The following is a 22131-nucleotide window of genomic DNA, read 5'->3' on the forward strand; positions in this document are numbered from 1 at the left end:
TTACTAGACATTTGAATACAGTTTAGGTAATTCGTTCACTGGCCAGAGTCTTCCAGTGTAATTAATCTAACCTGAATGGTTTTAGCCAAAGCCTCGTCTTCTTCTACTGAGTTCAGTTGCTGATGAACGTTTGTTAGCCAAGTTTCTAATTCCATTTTTCCTTCATCGATTTTTTCCATCTCTTTTGAGACGTGTTGCAAGACTTCTTCTTTCCTGATAGCACAGTCTTTTACCTCATTGTACCTAAAACACACCCGAATTACTAGTCTGTATAACATAGTTGGTACGGTAGGTTATGGTAGGGTACGGTACGGTATGGTATGGTATGGTATGGTATGGTATGGTACGGTACGGTACGGTACGGTACGGTATGGTATGGTATGGTATGGTATGGTACGATGCGGTACGGTATGGTATGGTATGGTATGGTATGGTATGGTATGGTATGGTATGGTATGGTATGGTATGGTATGGTATGGTATGGTATGGTATGGTATGGTATGGTATGGTATGGTACGATGCGGTACGGTATGGTATGGTATGGTATGGTATGGTATGGTATGGTATGGTATGGTATGGTATGGTATGGTATGGTATGGTATGGTATGGTATGGTATGGTATGGTATAGTATGGTATGGTATGGTACGATATGGTACGGTACGGTACGGCACGGCATGATATAGCATGGTATGGTACAGCAAGGACTTAACTGCTTCATAGTACCTGCTTATCACCGTATGCAGCTCGTGTTCCACTTTATCCACATTCATTCCTTCGTTTCGAAGCTCTGTTATTAAATTCTCTCCTTCAACAGTTATTTCGTTCAAATTCTCTTCGTTATTCTGCAATTGCACGATGGCTTCTTGGCATTGCACAAGCTGTTGTTTAACCTCTTCTGTGCTGTTAATTTGCTTTCTCGCAATGAGAAAACTTGTGCCACGAAATAGCTCCGAAACGCGTCTCTTTTTGTCCGAGAATTTGTTCCAGCGTTTGACTAAATCACCAAAGAAATCTCTCTTCTTTGCGACTTCAACTTCTAAATTGTTGAAACGTTCGTTGACCGTTTTTACGAACTCGCTTAGTTCCTCGTCATCGTCAGTTGCCAAGATACTAGATGCAGCGTCGTTTAACATTTGCAAGTCTGATTTACGGACATTAATGCGTTCGAGGATATTCTATAGGAAAGGAAAGACGTACAGACATAACTTATAAACGCTACCTAAAACCATATTAAACCTATTTCAATACAAAATAAACCTTATTTCAACACCCCATAAACTGAAGCTTATTTCAACACCCCATAAACCCTATTTCAACACCCCATAAACCCTATTTCAACACCTAATAAATCCTATTTAAATACCCTGTAACCCCCCATTTTAACACCCTATAAATCCTACTTCAACGCTTCAAAACCCAACTCCAATACCTCATAGTTATCCAGCTGTTCTTGCGGATTCTCCACAATGCAAGCCAACGGTTCCCTCAGACCAGCATCGTTTTCCTTGCGATGCAACCATCGCATCATTTTCATCTTATTCCTGGTGAAATCCCACCACTTCCTCGCCGTTACCTCAACTTCATGTTTCTGCGTTTCTACTTGGCGAAAAACCTCTTTCCACTTGTCGTCGAGACTTTTCAATTCTTCGTCGAAAGCGAGACTTCCACCTTGAGATTTTTGCTGCAACACAAGATGGCCATCTTCGACAACAACGTCCAGGTCCTGACATTTTTCACTCCAATCTTGCACCAAAACCTGACATCAGAGAACCAAATGTTATGAAACAAGTGATAAATTTATCAGGTATGAATAACTTAGTACAATCTAAACTGGTTTGGTTGAGGTTTTGTCCTGGATCAATAAGAGATGATTCTTACTGGATCTCTAGGAAGAACAGTTTAGAGCTGATAGAGCTATCCAGTGTGAATAAAGTTAGTTTAGATTAGGTTTCCTCCAGTAGTAACACTGGATCAGGTGAGCTTTAAAAAGAACAGTTAAGTAATGAATGATAGTAAAATCACTTTCCACATCTACAAACCTTCGCTTTCTCGCTCTCTTCGTTAATCTTCTCCGCAACATTCTTCGGGATCTCAATCGTGTTCATCTTGCTTTGTATTTGATCAAGATATTTAACCACAGCCTTGGAAGATTTTTGATAATGATTTGACAGTACAGTTAATTGATATCGTCCAGCGGCCCAGCGTGAGTACTCGTCCCAGCATTCAGTAAGCTGAGTTAAGGTGGCGTTCAACTTTTCGAGTTCTGTTTCATCGGAGATACCCTCACGGAGTAGACGACTTTCTTCAACCAGAGCTTCAAAGGAGTTCTGTCGTTCCCGAAAGCTAGCTTGCAGATTCTTGTTAAAATAGATCGCAAAATTGTCTTTAAACTTCAGTTTAAAAAGGGCATTCTGGAAATGATTTAAACGATTGAAATTCATGCAAAAATAAAAAGCAAAAACCTGCCTTACTTCAAGATTTTGGATCAAAACACCTGAGTTCTCCTGCATCTTCCATTCTTCGCACAATTCCTTGACTTCATCCAACCATGATGAAAATTCCTCCAACTTTTCATTAAATTGTATCCAAGTGTCAATTTCCTTTTGAACGATCGTAACTCGCTGTGGTAAGACTGTTTGAATTTCCCGCCATTTTGACTCCAGTTCGTGGCAATGTTTATCAAGTTTCTCGGCATCAATGATATCATACCGCTGGCTCAATTCTCTCAAAGCACTGACGGTAGACGGTAGCACTTGCTCGAGTTTGCTCATTTCTCTTTCGGCATTCTAAATAAAGTAAAAGTTTGAAGGACGAAGGTAAAGAACATTGGTGCACTGAAAGAGATCCGGGATATATGGTTTCAAAATATCTAGTTTAGCTTACTTGTAAAGGTAGAATTCTTACCTCATAAACACTTGAAAATTTCTCCAAAACCTCCATACTTCTATCCTTCGACATTTGCTCCTCTTCGACACATTTCCAAGTTTCATCCAATTTAGAAAAAACTTCAACAAATCTCATTTCTTTCTCAGCCAAGATACACTGCACAGATCGCAGCGCCATCAAACGTTCTTCGACTATCCTTTGACACGTCTTCCACCTCTCATCTAACACCTTTAATTTCGTCTTCAGCTCGCTGTGCGAAAACAGTTTGCCGCTTGTTGAAATCTGAGATCCTCGCCAGATCAAATCTTCCAAATGCTTCGTGTGCTTTGCAAGGTCGTTGGCTACAGCCTAAAGAAAAGATTTTATTTATTATCGCAAGCCCTAATGATTGCATGGAGAGGAAACTGATGGTTAAATCTTATTCAAAATCAAATAGTTCATACGATGTCCGGAAGTCAAATGGTAACGACAGGACAACTAAAAGACAACTAAAGGACAACTAAAGGAACACTAAAGGCCAACTAAAAGGCCAACTAAAAGGACAACAAAAAGGATAACTAAATGGACATCTAAAAGGACAACTAAAAGGACAACTAAAAGGACAACTAAAAGGACAACTAAAGGGCAACTAAAAGGACAACTAAAAGGACAACTAAAAGGACAACTAAAGGGCAACTAAAAGGACAACTAAAAGGACAACTAAAAGGACAACTAAAAGGACAACTAAAGGGCAACTAAAAGGACAACTAAAAAAACAACTGAAAGAACAACTAAAAGGACAACTAAAAGGACAACTAAAGGACAATTAAAGGACAAAGTGCTTCTTATTCCTAATCCAATATTTCTAGTTCATAGAATATCTGGTATTAAAAACACAATTCTGTACCTGACATGATTCAATTTGTTGAATCAATTCCTTAGTACTTCCAACATCAACAATCTGACATTCGAGATTCTCTTCGACATTTTCAAGCCATTTCTCAAACTCTTTACAAGCCATCTCAAACTCTTTTAAAGGTTTCAGTCCAACTTCAGTCTTAATTTCTTGTTCCATGGTTGTTTGATACAAGGCATCCCATCTTTGACGTAAGTCTACCAAACGCTTCTTGGTTTCCATGCTGTCAACATCAATACATCCATCCAGAATATCGTAGCCGTCTTCGGTTAGGTTCTCTACACTCTGACGACGATGTAGAACAGCGGTAGAGATTTCCTGGAAATCAATTGAGGATATGTAATTTAAACTTAGTCAATATAAACTACATTGAACAGCAGAACCATACAAACAACAGAACAGAACAGAACAGAACAGAACAGAACAGAACAGAACAGAACAGAACAGAACAGAACAGAACAGAACAGAACAGAACAGAACAGAACAGAACAGAACAGAACAGAACCAAACCAAACCAAACTGAACTGAACTGAACTGAGCTAGCCACCACTGCGAAAATTAAATTTCAAACAACCCACCTTTATATCATTCAAGCAATGCCCATCAAATTTCTCATTTTCTTGGATCAACTCCAGCTTTTCTTCAGTATTGTCCATCCAAGACGCAAGATCGTCAATGCGCGCATTCAGATTGTCCCATTTTTCGTTTTTCTGCTTCAACAACTCGGAATGAGTTGCCATCTCTTCCAGGAGAAATCCATGCAGACGCGTGTTATCATTTAACTTCGTTTCCAGCAGAGCTGCCCCAGATGATGTTGCCGTTGTTTGCAGTTCCTTTACGGTCGAAGCCATCTCGCTCAACATTTCAGCTGTCTCCTGAAGTTTAGTTTTTTCCACCTAGACGCATGAGAAAAGCCACCAAAAACATAACTAAATGAATTGTATATTTAGCTTTATTTAGCCCATCTAAAAATTCTTGCTTCTTCATAGGGTATAGCCCTCGAATATATTTTAGTGATCACGGAAGAGAATCTAGATTAAATTAACCTCAAAAGTTAACACAAACCCCCCCCCCCCCCAAAAACCTTGTCTGCACTAACCTCAACTTTCTCGAGCAAATCTTTCAAAGCATCTTTCTTGTTCTCTTTATTCGACTTCACTTCAGCCAACAACATTTCTCCTTTGGTTAAACAACTCATAACATCCAGCATATTCTCCTCATAAGAGGTCCACAAACCCACGCACTGTTCCAGCTTCGCCGTCCGTGCGATAACCGATGCCTGTACGCAATTCCACGACGCTTCCAAGACACTACCTTTCACATCAGCTTCAGAAAGTCTTCCAGTATCTTCAAGTGCTTTTGCATTTTCTAAAGTGTCTTCCACACGGTGTGAATTATCCAGTATCGCGGCCTTCGTTTTATAATGTGCTTCTATTTCACGCTCGGCGTTTTCAAGACTGTCTATAGTAAAAGGCTCTTGAAACACTGAATCGAGTTCATTGAGCCAGTTGACAAGCCCTTTGCTTGTGTTTCGATGGATACAGTATTGCTTGAGAACTGGAACTTGTTTTCTGGTTGTTTCCAGTTCAGTTCTAATCCTTGACGTACGTTCGACTAACACTTCGTATCGTTGTTCTAGGATCGGAATTTGCAGGATTGCTATGATCCTGTCTTTGTGGATGGCGACATCTTCAACTAGTCGTGTTTTGCCTTCCAGTTCTCGAGAGACGGCCTAAAGAAAAGAAAAAATGAATCGAGGCGAAAGAAGAGTATTTGCACTTGGCTTAGTATTTGCACCTTCCAATTTACACAAAAGAAGAAATTTCAAGAGAAAATTTCAATACTTCAAAATGAGAACTCGCTCCTGAAATTATGTATCCTTAACAAGTATCAACTGACCTCGAAAGTTTCAAATATTTCTTCACTATCTTCATCTTGCCTGATATCCTTCATCTGTTCACAAGCATCCTCTGCTTTCCTTATCCATGCACTTAGTTCACTTTCTACCATAAGAAATCCCACAAGATCCTCCTTCACCTTTACATATTTCGCTTCCTCTGAGAGCAGTTCTTCCCTGACCGTCTGCCATCGTGTCATCACCTCATCAAAACACTCCTTCATCTCACCTTGGGCTTTTTCTCCATGCTTATTCATATGAATGTCAAATTCATTAATTCTCGCCTGAAGGCCCACTGAAGAGAATGTATTCTAAAATAAAATCATTCAATATGCATTACTGCTGAACAATAATGACTATTGTAAACATGCGACACAACAATATACCTCGTATATTTCTTCAACATCAACACCATCATCAATATCACCCAGTTGAGATACAAAGTCGCAGCTCGCGTTTTCAAGAGCGTTGAAAACCTGCTCTCTAATACATTCTGTCTCTCTCTCAAATACCAGGGCTTTGCGACTTCTACTGGCTCGTTTCCACTCTTCTACTGCGGTAACCGCGTCCTCCTCCACAGTCTTCGCGCCAAATTCACTCCCAACAATCGAACAGAGTTCATCTCTACACTGCAAGATCTCTCGGCAAAGGTTCTCCCCATCTGTTTGACTATTTTCATCCTAAGAGAAGAATAATAACTTCAGGTAAACATGCAAATTGATGGAAAGAAGACATTTGCACCCAGTCAAGGAAGTTGGATCAGTTAATAAGAGCACAACATGCCACACACTTGAAAATATTATCAAAATCAACTCAATTTCAAAGAACAGTTGAAAGAATTTTTAGAAACTTTACCTCATCGGTAGACTGCGAGATTTCTCTCAACCTCTCTAAATCATCCTCGAATCTCTTCCACGTGATAAACACGTGACTGACTCTTGCGTGCTGTGTCTCTGCATGTTCCTCGACAAATTTCCATCGTTCGTGGATCCCCTTGATCTCTTCTTTATAACTTTCCAAGCCTTCCTCCCCGAGGATATTTTCAATCAGTGAGCAAGCGTTATTCTTCGCTTCAATCTTATCCCCATTCTTCTTGTAATCCGCCATTTGTGTTTCATACTGAACGTGTAACCGTTTAACTTCCTCGAAATTTTCAAACTGAAGATCTTGCTCCAAAAGTTCAGCCGTTCCACTGCTCCACGCTGCTACCTCCTCCAGGCCGGACGTGAAACTGTGAACGAGCCGTTGAACTTGCTTTAATTTCTTGTGTTTCTGTGGTAAAGTGGTTTTCAGTTTATCAAAACGGCGATTAACGTTCAAAATGGTCCCTTTGATCGAGCTTGCGATGTTCTTGTCCTCCTTCATAAGAGTTTTCCCAGCCTCGTTTATATTTTCAACTCCGCTCACATTGTTGTTCAGCTCATCCAACAAGGTCTAGAGAAAACAGCCAAGACTAGTAAAGATACAAAAGTTATCCTATGTTTCCTCCTGTAGAAACACTGGATCAATAAAATATTATCCTTATTAGACCTTTACTAAGGAAGAACATTTCAGAACTGATAGAGTTATCCAGTATAAGTTAGTTTTGTTTAGGTTTCTTTCTGCAATAATACTGGATCAATAGGAGATGATCCATTTTTGAGCGCCGGAAGAACAGCTCAGAACTGAGATTTATTGAATGGTTACTTTCTATAGTAACACCAGATCAATAATAGATGATCCTTACAGGACCCGAGCGTCAACATAACTTTCAACAACTCACCTCACAAGTGTTAACTTGCTCCTTTAGTCGTTCCAATCTCCCAATGTTGACCTCATCATCAACAACTAATTCTGATTGGTCCAGCCAGTCCATGATTTCATCCACACAACATTCGTACTTATCCAGCTTGGGATCCCTGTGCTTGGACTTCACAAGCCTTGTGTAGCGTCTGGTAACCCTTCGTAACTGTCGATCCAACATCGCAACTTGTTGTTCCAGTGTAACAACAACTGTACCACATGAATGACGTTTCAGAAACTTCACTGCGTCCGTTGCCTGCGTTACATCTTGTTGAGCGTCTTCAAAGTCCACGAAATAATCCTATCATAAAATTGAGATTAAATTATTACAAATTGATCTAATTTATAAACTGTTTTTCCTAGACGTAGGCTATACGATCCAGTTTGATCCAGTTTTACTACAAAAGGAAACGTAAACTAAACTAACTTTATTAATACTGGATAGCTCTATCAGTTCTCAACTATTCTTCCTAGAGGTCCAATGAGGATCATCTCTTATTTGATCCAGTTTTACTACAGGAGGAAACCTAAACTAAACTAACTTTATTTATACTGAATAACTCTATCAGTTCTAAACTGTTCTTCCTAGAGGTCCAGTAAGGATCATCTCTTATTTGATCCAATTTTACTACAGGAGGAAACCTAAACTAAACTAACTTTATTTATACTGAATAACTTTATCAGTTCTAAACTGTTCTTCCTAGAGGTCCAGTAAGGATCATCTCTAATTGATCCAGTGTTACTACAGGAGGAAACCTAAACTAATTGCTCTAAATGTCTTAATATTAGAGGTGCACTCTACCTTGCATTCGTCAATATCTCCCTCCTTCAGCAGTCTCTCAGCTTCAACAAGCCAGGGTAACGACAACTCCACAGCATGATTATACTCGCTCCAACACCGATGAATATTCTCCAATTTCTGTTCGTCCGTTTGCATGCGTTGCAGGATCTCCTCAAATTCCTTCGAGACAGTTTGTAGATATTGACCGACATCGCTTTGTTCATCCTCGGTCATTGAAGATCGACATTTCTCGACGGCATCTTTCAGCCTCCTGCAGCAAGAACTCAACTTCTTGATGTATTTCTTGTCGTGAAAGAATTTCTGCACAACCCAATGATAAAAAGACAAACAAGGAAATTTAACAATTATAACAACTAAAAAAGGCAATTGGATTGTTGTCTACCAAAACTAGGATATGCCCTCCTTTCGGATAGACCTATAAAAATTATACATAGCTATTCCTCCCTCCCACTTTTGCTTTAAATGTTGAGTATGCTCCCTACCCCTAATACTTCATGGTTGTAATTTAAATGGGTCTCATCCCAGTAGGCTAGAGGTAGGTTACGCCCTACATAGGCCTAAGGCCTCTGCCCCTAGAGGTAGAGCACACCCTTTCCCGCAGCCCAGACACCGCTAATCCGTCGCGTCATATCTTACCAAATGATCATGAAAAGTCTCCTCAGCTTGTGATTGAGAACTAAACTTGATGTTATCATCCAAGAGTTGTTCCTTGCACAATTCAATGCACTGTCCCACCTTGTTCTTATAATACTCCACGCTCAGTCTATCCGCAGCCGTTTGGGAACTTCTCTCAACCGTCTGAAATCGTTGCGAGACATCCCAGATTAGACCTTCATCGATGCTCTCATTACCGTCTATTCCACTCTGACGCAGTTCTTGCACAACAAGACGTTGCTCGTCCAGCATTTGGAAAAACTCCTAATGCAAGTACGGAGAATGTGTAGAAGGAAATACAGTGAATAGTTAGCTTTGCCTTAATGGCGTACAAGTGCTTCCTGTTAGACTGTGTGTAAACAAACCTTTAAACCAACACCATCCGACAATTTTTGGCAAACCTAAGATATTAGTCATACCAATGAACTTAATCTCATGATGATAGATTTTAATAAACTTTAAAACCTTGGAAGAAAAGTGTCTCACACGAGCAACCTCTAAAGACTGTTATTTAAATACGTATGTATATACCTTGTGCCGTTCTAAACGATACTTCAGAGACGAAATTCCCTCGTTTTCCTGAACACAATGGTAACTTTCCAGCATTGCTTCGGCTTGGTTTAACCAATAGTATAATTTTGATAGGTTCCTGCTTCCCTGAGACACCAATGTCAGCCTCTGTTCTTGGATGGTCACCTTACGCTTGATCACCTCCCATTTGCGTATCGCTACACGATAGTCCTCGCCTGGAATGCCAATGGCTGTGTCGCACGTCTGTTGAATCATCGTCAGTTTGAACTCCTGAAGACGAGTCTCCTCTTTAAATACTTGGAATGTTTTCTGAAGAGATGAATAAATATTTGTTGTTGATTTATAAAGTGAAAAATCCAACGAATTTCCTCATAAACAAGCTCAAATTATTACAAATATTCGAGCTCTCTATATTCCTTCTGATGGTCATGAAGGTAAGTTCTTGTCATCATTCGTGGAAGGTTCTATCAGTTCTAAACTGTTCTTCCTAGAGGCCAAGTAAGTATCATCTCTTATTGATCCAGTGTTACTACAGGAGGAAACCTAAACTAAACTAACTTTATTTATACTGGATAGATCTATCAGTTCTAATCTGTTCGTCCTAGAGGTCAAGTAAGGATCATCTCTTATTGATCCAGTGTTACTAAGGAGGAAACCTAAACTAAACTAATTTTATTTATACTGGATAGTTCTATCAGTTCTAAGATGTTCTCTTGATAGAGAGTATTTCATTTTCCACAAGGGATAAGTATAATAAGCAATATATATTTTTAAACACATGCTAATTGTCGGCAAATTAATGGGCGTGTTTTATGAACCAATTTCATATAAACCTGACTTGTATATGTTCATTTTGCTTTCAACTTCAACATAAACCTGAATCAAACGACCTATAAAACGCTGATGAAATAGGGCTTGTGATTGTGAGATTTTGCGTTCCAGAAAACATTTCCACTCGAAAAGTTGTAAAACCATGAAAAATTAAACATGGAAGCCATGGAAAAGTTTGAACAAACAATATGAACTTTAACTATTCCGAACATGCACGTTTATCGGGCTCGCCTTAATGCTTAGATCATTGATCTCAAGACATGACCTTCGCAGTTAAAATGCTCAACAAAAATTAAAGCAAATGGCGAGACTTTTAAAGCATGGCACATATAGATCCAATAGCCTTAAAACTCCAACATTATTTTGTTATTTACCCAGCTGTCGTAACTCTCACGGCTTATAACTCAAAGTTGATATATGTTCGCCATTTTTCATACATGCAAATACAATGTGTACGTTACAATCTTGCGTCTTCATTAACTGTATAAATGCCACAAATCTGATTTATATCCGTTTGCAGGTATTTACAAATATTACAGACAATCATTAATAAATAACTTGGCGACACGACAATATAATGTCTTTAAATAGTGGACTATACAGTCTTTCGTACATACTACAAAAGAGGTACACGCTTAACGAAGTTAACACTATCAAGGGTATAATCTATTTAATCCCACACACCTACCCATTCCGATAAATCAGCCTTGTTCCCTTCCATCTTTCAAATTAAATTAGATCTACTATAGATATTATATATCCTCAATAGTTCCCTCTTTAACGAAGCACAATTCGACATTTTCGGTTTCTTAAATCTTGGTAAAATATAACTCCGGCTCAATTTCAACATTTGTAAACAGTCTCAATAATAAAATGCCATGAACACAAGAGGTTTGCTCTAAAATCCATAACGAATTTTGACAGACACAAGGATTAATCTTAGCGTTATTAAAGTGGAGGTAAATCTCATGAATATATTAAGTTTGTTTTGCATTCTTAAATCTCCAGCCTTTGCACCAAGCGACAATATTTCTTATTGAATACCTTGAGTGTATACTGAGAGTGATGCGTTAAAACATAAGAAATAAAAGAAACGTTCATATAGTTTTGTGAAATAAAATGAGAAACAGTTCCGATATAGCTAATGCAAGGTCTCTTTCGAGCATCAACAGAGAAAGCTTGGGAAAATAAAATACATCAAATAATTGTAAATATGTACATCTCCCACTGCTATTGTTGCAATTAATTATCGGAATTTTGTAGCGAAATTACTGGCCTTAAATTGTTTTCTAGTTCAGAGAACGCTTTGGAACAAATATTGGTTGGCAAATGAGTAGAGAAACTATAGAAGTAGGCAGTAAATATATAGAAGTCACTTGCATAAGAAGTGGTATATATGGCAAACATCTGAACAGTGCAAGACTTATAAAAGCTTATTTCTTCAGCAACTTTTTTCACTGTTAATGGCCGAAAAGATTATGGAAAAAAAGGCGGATGTGCGTTTCTCCCGGAAAATGTTTATAGGTTAATTGACGTGCTCTGAAAGAGAAGGAGATGAAAGCTATTTTCTTTCAACGAAATGCATGCATAGTGTGTTTTCCTTGACGTTTTTTTCAGTCATTCTTCATGGTAAAATTTACAATACGTCCGCTTTTTTGTCGTGCCTCGTGGACTATCAAACAGCTACGAAAAAAGGCGAAAAAGTAACAGCTATGAACCTTTAAAATGTGTTAAGTTAATATAATCTGCAAACTATTGTGGTTGATATCTCGCGACCGCTGAGATCAGAAGATCATGAAAATTTAAAAACATAACAAATTCCGGATCTTTCATCGAACAACAGACATATTTGTACTTTGAAAGTTGACTCATTTTAGAAAGGAATATCTCTAGTGTACAACTCGCAACATATATTATTGCACTTTTAAAACTATTTTTAGTTTAGGGAAGCCTTGAGAATTTATGGTGTAAAATAGAAATTTTGATACACGGAGTAATATTAACTTTGTATATTGTTACGTATTTGCATGTATAATGTCAAAATCACATTTTCACTTTTAGTAAAGGAGAAACACGCTCTGTATTCGTACCGTCACGAAACCAAAATTTATCACAGTTAAAAAATCATATAAGTACGAATATTGTGTTGGCAAGTATTAATTGAAAGAATGATGGGTTTAGTTGCTATATATATCTATATATATATAGTATTCTGAATGGATTCAACCTTTCTAAACAACTATTTCCTGCCTTATTGAATGTTTACTACCAATCGCAAAATAAAACAATATATCCCTTCTCTCACCTTTGTTCGTTGTACAAATTCATCATCCTCAAAAGAGCTGCTTTTGTCAAACTCTTTCCCTATCAGTTCCAATCGTTTCTCGGCCATTTCCAACCACAAACTCAGAGCATCGAACAACAATCGCGACTCGTTTGGAAACAGGACCAGAATCTCGGATTCATCCTGTGTAATAAATCATAAAATAGCCCTGGTATTAGAAGCAGCATTGTTTTCTAAATCACGCGTGATATCGACGCTGAAATATAATCCTAGAAAAACCACGCGCTTGCATTTTACGAGACAATTACAATTTGGTATTTTCATGCTGGGATTGTTATTCAAAGATTTGCTAAAACATCCACATTAATAAATAAAACACGATGACTTTACGTTGATTCACGGATGAATAAATTTAGCAGTCGTGTTTTTACCAAGACGGAACCGTATTGAAATGTACATTGTTTTTATTTCGTAACAGTGGTATGGGCAGAGAGGAGTGGGGGAAATATGCATGGGTGTAGGTTTGGGATTGAAAAGATCAGATGCATGTGATGTGGGAGATGTTGCAAGGAAGACGATAAGAGAAGCAAGGTTGATATGAGATGGGCATGCAATGGGAAGAGGTGAAGGAGAGATGGTCAGAGATATTATGGAATGAAGAGATCAGAAAAAGATGTGAGGTGGTAGACATTGCATGGAAGATGAGGGAAGCAAGGTTGAGATGATATGGACACGTAATAAGAAGACATGATGGAGAGCTGGTCAGAGATATTATGGAATGAAGAAATCAAAAGATGTGAGGTGGTAGACATTGCATGGAAGATGAGGGAAGCAAGGTTGAGATGAAATGGACAAGTAATAAAAGATGAAGGAGGATTAGTTAGAAGTAAAGTTTGGAAGAGATCAGACTATATATATGCATGGGTACGTAATTGATGTCTCAGAGAAGATCTTCCTGGTTAAGATATGTCATATGAGATGAAGGAGAGCTTGTAAGAGCCATCAAGGAATGGAGATATCTTAAGATGTCAGGTGATAGACACCACAGATGAACGATTGGCAAGATTGAAATGTTACAGACATGTGATAGGAGTCCAGACGATGGGAGTCAGATATTGCAAAGATGATTAAAAAAGCAATTCCCAGAACACCAATGATTGATTCTATTACAATTAAAACAAATGTCTATTAACCAGAGATAAACAGACCATTTTCGGGTGACCGCCATACAAATCTACCCTAATTACAATTTGATACTTCCGATATCACTTACTTGAAGAGTGTAACTTAAATTTAGATCTAATCGGAGACGAACGAGGTTATTTTTCACACACAAGACATTACGCAGCCCGTGGCTATTCATAACAAAACAACAAGCTCGCAAACAGCAGGCCACAGCGAAAAAAATCGCAAAAAAGAAGTGGAAAAGACAGGAATAACCCTTTTAATATATTAGTCCAGGGCAATTGTCGAAATCTGAAATTTTTCTGCTGCAATTTTTACGGAACATTATATAATTCCAAAACAAATACGCTGCGAACAGTCAACTGACTGAACTCGAATGCGGTTGCCACAGAAACTAGGAATGACCATTAATATAAACAAAACATTAAAGAAATGCTGTTTTATTTACCTTGCAGAGACCGAGGTCTATTTATCAGAACTTCTTCGGCAAAGCAATGAGCTCTATTCAAGGTTAACATATGTAGACAAACGTGTGTCCAAGTATTGTGATTTGTGAGTAATGTATACTTAGCACGCGTTCAATCCTCGTAATACGCAAAATGCTATTATAATCGCAGTCATTGGTGAAATTTTTACCATATCGCATTACAAATAATGGAAATCATCTCGCTGCATGGATACCATGTTAAACTAACAAGGCTGTAAATCAACGATGCCTTTAATTTACCACTACATAAACCTATAGCCTGTGTTTATTTAGTTTTTTTCGCGATAGCGTGGACGGGGTCTTAAATGGAACAAAGCAATATTCTAAGAAGCAAAACGATAGGAAATAATTATTTGTAAAACTAATCCTGTTTGCTTTGGTCGAGTGTAAGAGTCAACTTTGACTTGCAATTAACTGACGAAATTATTCATCGCAACAGTGTAAGGGGCTGTCTATATATTTGAGCATGCAAGGCCAGCTCTAAGCAAGCTCTGGTAACATCATGACATGACTTCAAATAATTCAAAATTAAATTACTCCCTCGACCACAAGATAATGTTTTTGTTAACTCCAGTGTCGAAGGCAAGTTTACAATTGCTGAATTGCACGCTTAAAGTGGTTAGTTTTAATATGTCAAGAGAGCTCTCGCGATGAAAGTCGTCTTCACATGGTAAATTTCCTTTGGCAAATATTGCATGCTTTAAATACATTTCGCCCGCGCGGATGAGAAATGGATGAGATATTATGGAAAAAGGCGTTTGAACTAACGCTGTAATCTACCAAACACATATATGTGTACTGAAAATTCGTTCTTGATACAGTGGTATTAGGCACTCTATATATAAATAGCTGCTGATATAGTTCTGATACATAATATAGTGCATACATCTCATTAAATCTGCTTTTGGCAAGAAAAACAAGCCCTCCTCAAAAAGAATAGTAGATTGCAATACAATATTGCAATATCCAAAGCCACTAGACTATATAGTATAAGTGAATTATACGGCAATTGAAATTTAGATAGGTATCTTGTGGGAAATGCAAGTTTGCATGAAATGTGCTATGACTAATACCTAAAATAGACAAAACACTTTATTTTAGCCAACTCTTACACTTATACTCTTCTGAGAGAGGCCCTTAAGTTGAAACTTTGAAAAGTGTTTTTGTGTCTATTTGGGAGTTATTCTGGCACATTTGATGGGAAATTGTTAGAGATCGTTGCCATGCATGCAGGATGTTTGTCTTCAGGATGGTTATTTTGCGGAAAATCTACTTTACTAGACTTGAAAAGGTCGTTGATCGGAAACAAGACACACGAGGAGAACGTGGCGCGGGTCACATCCATCAGTCGACAGCGATGTCAAAACGTGTTGAAATGCACATCAGTCAAAGACGTCAGAAACAACCACGCTGCGATTGATAATTGCATTAAGCTATGCGAAACATTTGATAGTATCCGTGTGTTGATAGCAATATAGCATTTACAAATACCTTCAATAAAGCTAGCAATAAGGCAATTAATAAAGTAATTATCAAAATAATGCCCCTTACTACGAAATACCAGGGGTGTTTGCCATTTACCTCATGGGAAATCGGAAATTCCGGTCGGAAAAAAAAAGGGTACAAGTCAAGGGATTTCCATCGAAAATTTCCACACTTTTTATGCACTTGGTTCGACGGAGCCTCATCATATTAACGTAGACAGATATTACGGATCTTTTCTGACCCGTAAGAGTCGAGTAAAATATTTTATGTCAATAGACAATACCTCTGAATGAAAATCTTCGTCTTCAAAATTCAAATGAGCGACGCGTGATGACTTTTTGACACCTGCAAGAAAACCATAGTTTGAGATATCTTTTTCAGGTAGTTCAGACACAACTACCTACAACTACATACACTGAACCACCACGTTTGAGATATCTTTTTCAGGTAGTTTAGACACAAACCACGACAGTTTATTGCAGAATACTACCTACACTAGACCACCACGTTTGAGATATCTTTTTCAAGTACTTCAGACACAAACCAGGAAAACTATTATAGAATGCTACCAACACTGGATGACAACATCTGAACGTGACAGCCTATTACATAATAGGACCTACATCTACCTTGGGATAGTTTTCAGATAATTAATCAACATAATGCACTCACCCTTTTTCCATGACTTTGGAGGCTTCTGTGCATATGGTCCTCTCCTTTCATCCCCTTTGTTTCTGGGCCTTCCACTTGAGGGCATCCCATGCCAGCTATGTTGTAAGCTACTGCTCTTTACTCTCCCTGTGTTTGCTGTAGGGTGGTGAAGAACAGCTGGGGAGGTGGACGATAGGGGGAACTGTGTTGAGAGTGGTCTTGCTCTCCTGCTTTGCTCACAAGAAAGTCCTTGTTTCCTGAGTGTAACTTCTTGCTTTACATTTCTATTTTGTAAGGTTTGGGATGATGGTTTTATTTTCGAGACTCTGTCTTCAGGATGCAAGCCTCCGGACTGCATTGAAGTGGAAGGGTTCACTGTAGAAACAGGTTTAAAATCAGATGACTTGGTCTTTCCAACATTTGGCTTCTTTTCCATAACATCTCGTTTCAGTTGAGTTTTATGTTTGGCTGTTCTCTCTGTGGATATTTTAACCTTCTTTGCAGCACTTGGGCTGCAGCCATATGGTTTGCTTGAAGTCGCTTGTTTGGTACTTGCCACATCTGAAGAAGCAGGTGGCTCCGATTCATTCCATTCAAGGATTTTATCAGATTGTAGACCAACATCAGGTTCTGCGTTATTGGCAATTGTACCACTCATGTTTGAGTCATTTCTTGTTCATTTGTAGTGGAATTCAGCTGTTCACAATTTTTACAAAGTTATTGGAAAACATTGCAGGCTATGAGTCAAATGCGTGCCATAATCTATAAAAAAACAAACTAATTAGAGTAGAGTAGATTAAAAAGAATTGTACATTGCAGTCCATAAAGCTGAATTGTGTAAAATACACACTCGCACACAAAAAAAACAGCAACACATAAACATCGGACATGAACAAGAATATAAAGAAACACAAGCACAACTATTATCATACTTGCAACACACACAACACAAAAAAACACAACATGCATACATTACTACAATACACACAAACTTATTACTTATTAGGAAGAATTTGATGCAGTATATCTATGGTTTGTGTATCATATTGTATAAGCATAGGGTCATAAGGGATCTTTTCTTGTGTTGATCTAGTCCGCCCACAGTACAGTAAAGTTGAACTTCAAAACAATCTTGGGAGCTCACCATTATAGTAAACAGACAATTACTAGGTCCCAAACTAGAATAACTAGTTTACTTATTTAAATCGACAAGTATCGCTTTAATGTTTGTAAGAACGTTTAGGTAAATGCTTCTAAAAGACGAGCCTTGCATCCAAGGTATTCAATAAAAAGACACCTGTCAAAATTGTTTACAGCGTACCGCTTCGGCTAACCTAAACAACGTTAGTTCTATCCGTTAAGGTCGTGGGGAACCGATGATTTAATTCCTTTTTCTAAAATTTGAAAACTGAGACTCAATGTACAGAGATTATACCTTTAACAAGCTTCAAATTTTGTCCAAGAAATCGCAATTTTCGGAATAAAACGTTGAGTAAAGTTGTTTTCATTCCGTGCACTCATTGATCTTATTCGGCGCCATATTAAAATATGCCGAAAGCCATTTACTCGCTTCGACTACAAACCGCGAAAAGAGTCGAAGGAAAAATAAGTCTCGACATATTTGACAACTTGGTCACAGAACCAAGTTTTTAACCATATCAGAAAGTCATCTCTCTTGTTTTCTGCCTAGTATTGGTTCGTCATTGATTTGTCACGTAGCAAGTGACTATTGTTAAGGCAAACTACGTTTACATAGGTTTCTTTTCGGCTTCAACTTTTGAGAATGATAGTAGTGCTCTGTAGTCCACCCTTTGGTATGGTTGAACCATATAGCTGAGAACCAACACCCATTGAGGGACAGACATCACAACCACTGAAGGAGAAATGTTTCCCCCCAAACTCAAAAGTACAAAGTACTATGAATTAATGCACAAAGCTGTAAACCTTTCTACAGGAATCCTATGATAAAATCTTGACCTCAAAGATCTACTACACGTAACACACGCCATCAAAATTGTATTTTATATTCATTTGGCATGACAGCCACTCCATATATTACTACATCACTTCATTATTCAACTACCTTGTCGGCCATTGGGGGATATTTCGTATTTTACATTTATTGCTTAAAAAAAATTAAAAAATCTCTATCCCCACTCACGAAAGGCCTCAATTTACAACTTAAGAAAATCAGTCACTAGAACTACTCTATCACTAATGGTATACACATAATGTTAGCTACATTTGACATTACTATCACGGGAATATTCTCTTCCAAAAATGCTTCCAAGTTACAGCAAAAAAGGAAAGGTCGTATGAGCAGTATTGGGTAACAGATACACAAAGAAGTGCCCGTTTTAATGTACGAATATTGACTTTTCTAGTGTTGCTACCATCCCAGCATGTCAGCAAACACTATGTCTAAAAGACTTCATAAGTTCAGCGAGACAGTTCGGATTGTTATAGGGTCGTAAGAATGGGTGCTGTAAGAGATCTAATGCGGTGCCTCTTTCCTGTGGGTTATGAGTTAATGCTTTCTCTATGAAAGACTTCAATCTAGGGGAGAGCTAGAAAAAAAAGAAAGAGAGAAGCGTTAGAGAGATGTCTGTATTAGAGAGATGTCTGTATTAGACAGAGAGGTGTCTGTATTAGACAGAGAGGTGTCTGTATTAGAGAGGTGTCTGTATTAGACAGACGTCTGTATTAGAGATATTTCTGTATCAGTAAGATGTCTGTATTAGAAATGTCTGTATTATTACCTTAGCTGGATTCTTGACAGTTGGTGGATTCAGATCTCTAATCTTTCTCATAGCTTGTAATGGCTGTTCATTAAAGTAAGGTGGCTCGCCATCAATCATCTCAATTACCATCACACCAATTGACCAAATGTCAGACTACAAAACACAGAATTGCAAAATGACGATTTCATGCTTTTGACATTAAACCAAAACTTTACAAAATTCTTACTTCAGGTCCATACGGCTGTCTTGCAATGATTTCAGGTGCCATCCAATATGGTGTTCCAACTAGAGACCTTCTCTTTGGGACATCCTGTGTGACTTGGGCACAAAAACCAAAGTCTGATATTTTGACCTGAAATGAATTGTTACCAAAATTGGCACACAAAGGGTATATACAATATAAAAATGCTAGCCTTGTTAGTTTCAAAACAATGCCAGTTGCCAGTTTTTGTGTTAATCTATTTTCAGGCAAAGGCTTGCATACCTGTCCAGAAGTTGTCAATAAAATACTGTCGCTTTTGATGTCGCGGTGAAGAACTCCTTGGGAATGCAAGAATGCCAAGGCCTTCAAACAAGACTTACTGATGTGTGCAATTTGTTCCTCTGTTAAACTAAATGAGCTAACATACATTAGTTAATGAAATACTGTGTATCATTAAATTGGGAAAAATTCAGGGACAAAAAAAACAAAAGAATGATATTTACCTGGTATGAGTGACGATATCTGTCAGTGATCCGCCTTCTAAAAACTCCATGACAACCCACAGTTCATTCTCAATCAAGTAACTACCATACATCTCTACAATATTTGGATGATGATAGTCTCTCATTATCACCACCTTAAAATGATTAAGATTCAAAAAGTTAAACACACATTGAAAAGGTAATTGTCAAACTGGTAGCTGTTTTTATCCACCCAATTTTACTGTGGCAAGCATTACCAGAAATATCTTGTATAGAGTGAATCAACAGTCATGTAAGGCATTACACATATTGTAGTAAAGGCATGGCATTTGTTACAAAAAAAATGATTAAATTCCTAAGTAGCCATGTGCATTCACAAATATTTTGAGATATTTGAGACACAACACATTTGAATTGATAGTTCATAGAAATTCAGAATATTTCAAAATTTAATGCTTTAATAGCCTCCTGTCATTCAAAATGCATAAATGAAAGTGGAATTGCATAGCAACAAACAATAAATTATTAAATGAGTTCTAGAGTGGCAAACTTTCAGCCCTTACCCTATGAATATTTAAAGTTTGTTTAATTGGATAAAAGCACTTGCAAACATTCCTATTTTGCACAATTTTAATAAAATCACAATGCGTACACCGTCGACGCAATACACAGGAAATCGCTTTAATGAAAAATTCATATAATCTCTTGGGGTAGTTTAGAGACAGGCTTAATAAATACTAAACAATGTCTGGACGGTTTGGCAGAATGAAAACACACACATTCACGCTGCATAGTTTAGAAGTTGAAATGCAAAAAAAAAACATTTCTGGAGTTTTAATGTAATAACATGATATTTAAACTTTCGAATTTTAAAATTGCAACAAATACACTAATTGGAACAAAGAATGAATGTTGGCTTTTCGCCCGCATTTCGGTTACTTTCACAACCTACACAGTAGTATTCTGCCTACTACAATATTTGGCAGGATTTTTTTAGGCAAATCTGGCTCGTGACAAGCATCATGTTGTAAAGTAAAAACAACGTTAAATAAGAACGGAAATTGACACATTTTTTAGAAGCCCGTCGATGCAAAAATTTGTCAATTTCAAACGAAATTCACCGCCAATTAGAACACCAACACATAATTAGAACTCCAAGGCGCAATTTGAATAAACTTTCAAAGAAATGCAATTATGAATCCGTTTTCTCAAGAGTAAAATAAGGTTTGTATTGTTTTGAAACGATCAAGAACACTATTGGCCTCTCACCTCATTAAACAACAGTTCCCTGCGCTGCTGTCGTCGCAAATCCATCTTTTTAACGGCAACTTGTCGACCAGTTCGCTTTTCCGTTGCGATGCAGACAACGCCTGTAGATCCCTCGCCGATTTTAACGAATCTATCGAATATATCTCGAGGATTTCCTGGCTTTACCACTTGCTGTAAGGCCTGACGGAATTGCTCATGAGTGACCGGCTCGTCGGAGTACATCAACTTAGATTTCGATACATTTTGATCGTCGACGCCTCGAGCAGTATCCGCTGTTTTCTCACCAGAACCGTTCTGATCCTGATGATGTGATCTGGGAGCTGGAGTTGGTCTGACATCACCTTGGTTTTGATTTGTGTTTGTATTTTTTGAGCCAGCCCCCTTCGCACCGCGCTTTTTGAGAATGCTTTTAGGAGCTTCGGTTGTCGAAGTATTATTACTCGCCATATTTTCAACCGACTTGCTTCCACCGTTAGCTTTGGGAGAATTAGGCTGCTCTTCTTCCCGATTTCTGAAAGAACCACGAAGCGAATTCGATCGAGATACGTTTATCGCTTGTTTATTTTGCTCGTTATGAACGTTAAAATCCTCCTCAAAAAACTGTGTTATTCTGTTCGCTTCTGTCTCCGTTATTTCTTCTGGGTCGACAATGGGCTTCGGTCTGCCTTCGTTCTTTATTAATTGCTCCCATTGTGGTGGTAAACCGACAAATTTGCCCGTCTTAGTGTCGTAACCAGCGTGTACTCTATGCTGAAAATGTGTCGGCTTTGAAATGGGCGGTCGACGTCGCCTTCGTTTGCCCGAAAACACACGCTTTAACATCGCATCAAAACTCTTTTACCGATAACGATTGAGCGAGTAAACGCACACTATCATAAACGACTTGTAAAATAAGTTAATGCATACGAAAGTTTTCGGAAATTGTCATAATCGTACTGTCCCTCTCAAACAATTTATTTTTGATATTTATCGTGCTACTTCGTGCTAACTTTAAAATATCTTTTAATTGACCGCGCCGATAGTAAATCCTGGGTTCTACTCAACTGATCTCAAAGTAATTGGAGCC

At 38.1% G+C, this 22131-nt stretch overlaps 2 protein-coding genes across 3 annotated transcripts in view; both read right to left on the reverse strand.

The window, feature by feature from the left end:
- The window catches only part of LOC114525681 (nesprin-1-like), a 46315-nt gene extending 28402 nt beyond the window's left edge, over positions 1-17913 (reverse strand). Inside the window, exons 1-20 of the mRNA XM_028547087.1 lie at positions 17807-17913; positions 16393-17133; positions 16004-16065; positions 12585-12746; positions 9449-9757; positions 8900-9181; positions 8264-8563; positions 7442-7762; positions 6535-7113; positions 6066-6359; positions 5682-5990; positions 4882-5514; positions 4361-4678; positions 3774-4100; positions 2906-3235; positions 2473-2787; positions 2041-2358; positions 1431-1757; positions 725-1176; positions 72-243 (exon numbers count right to left, since the gene is read on the reverse strand). Coding sequence (XP_028402888.1) covers positions 72-243; positions 725-1176; positions 1431-1757; positions 2041-2358; positions 2473-2787; positions 2906-3235; positions 3774-4100; positions 4361-4678; positions 4882-5514; positions 5682-5990; positions 6066-6359; positions 6535-7113; positions 7442-7762; positions 8264-8563; positions 8900-9181; positions 9449-9757; positions 12585-12746; positions 16004-16065; positions 16393-17029 — 6447 coding nt within the window. The 5' untranslated portion in view covers positions 17030-17133; positions 17807-17913. The remainder of the gene's footprint in view (positions 1-71; positions 244-724; positions 1177-1430; positions 1758-2040; positions 2359-2472; positions 2788-2905; positions 3236-3773; positions 4101-4360; positions 4679-4881; positions 5515-5681; positions 5991-6065; positions 6360-6534; positions 7114-7441; positions 7763-8263; positions 8564-8899; positions 9182-9448; positions 9758-12584; positions 12747-16003; positions 16066-16392; positions 17134-17806) is intronic.
- A 468-nt stretch (positions 17914-18381) lies between these two features.
- Positions 18382-22050, reverse strand: LOC114525781 (serine/threonine-protein kinase PAK 6-like). Of its 2 annotated transcripts, none has more exons than XM_028547205.1 (6): positions 21066-22050; positions 19818-19951; positions 19597-19723; positions 19339-19464; positions 19131-19265; positions 18382-18938 (listed from the first exon to the last, which is right to left on the reverse strand). In XM_028547205.1, exons 1-6 carry the CDS (start codon positions 21885-21887, stop codon positions 18777-18779), a joined length of 1506 nt encoding a protein of 501 aa, XP_028403006.1. In that variant the 5' UTR covers positions 21888-22050; the 3' UTR covers positions 18382-18776. The 2 variants fall into 2 exon arrangements, with proteins under 2 accessions (XP_028403006.1, XP_028403005.1); XM_028547204.1 differs by having other exon boundaries at positions 19597-19732.
- Between the last annotated feature and the right edge of the window lie 81 nt (positions 22051-22131).

This window comes from Dendronephthya gigantea, unplaced genomic scaffold (assembly GCF_004324835.1).
Source record: "Dendronephthya gigantea isolate DGI-Jeju-01 unplaced genomic scaffold, DenGig_1.0 000035F, whole genome shotgun sequence".
Classification (NCBI taxonomy): domain Eukaryota; kingdom Metazoa; phylum Cnidaria; class Anthozoa; order Malacalcyonacea; family Nephtheidae; genus Dendronephthya; species Dendronephthya gigantea.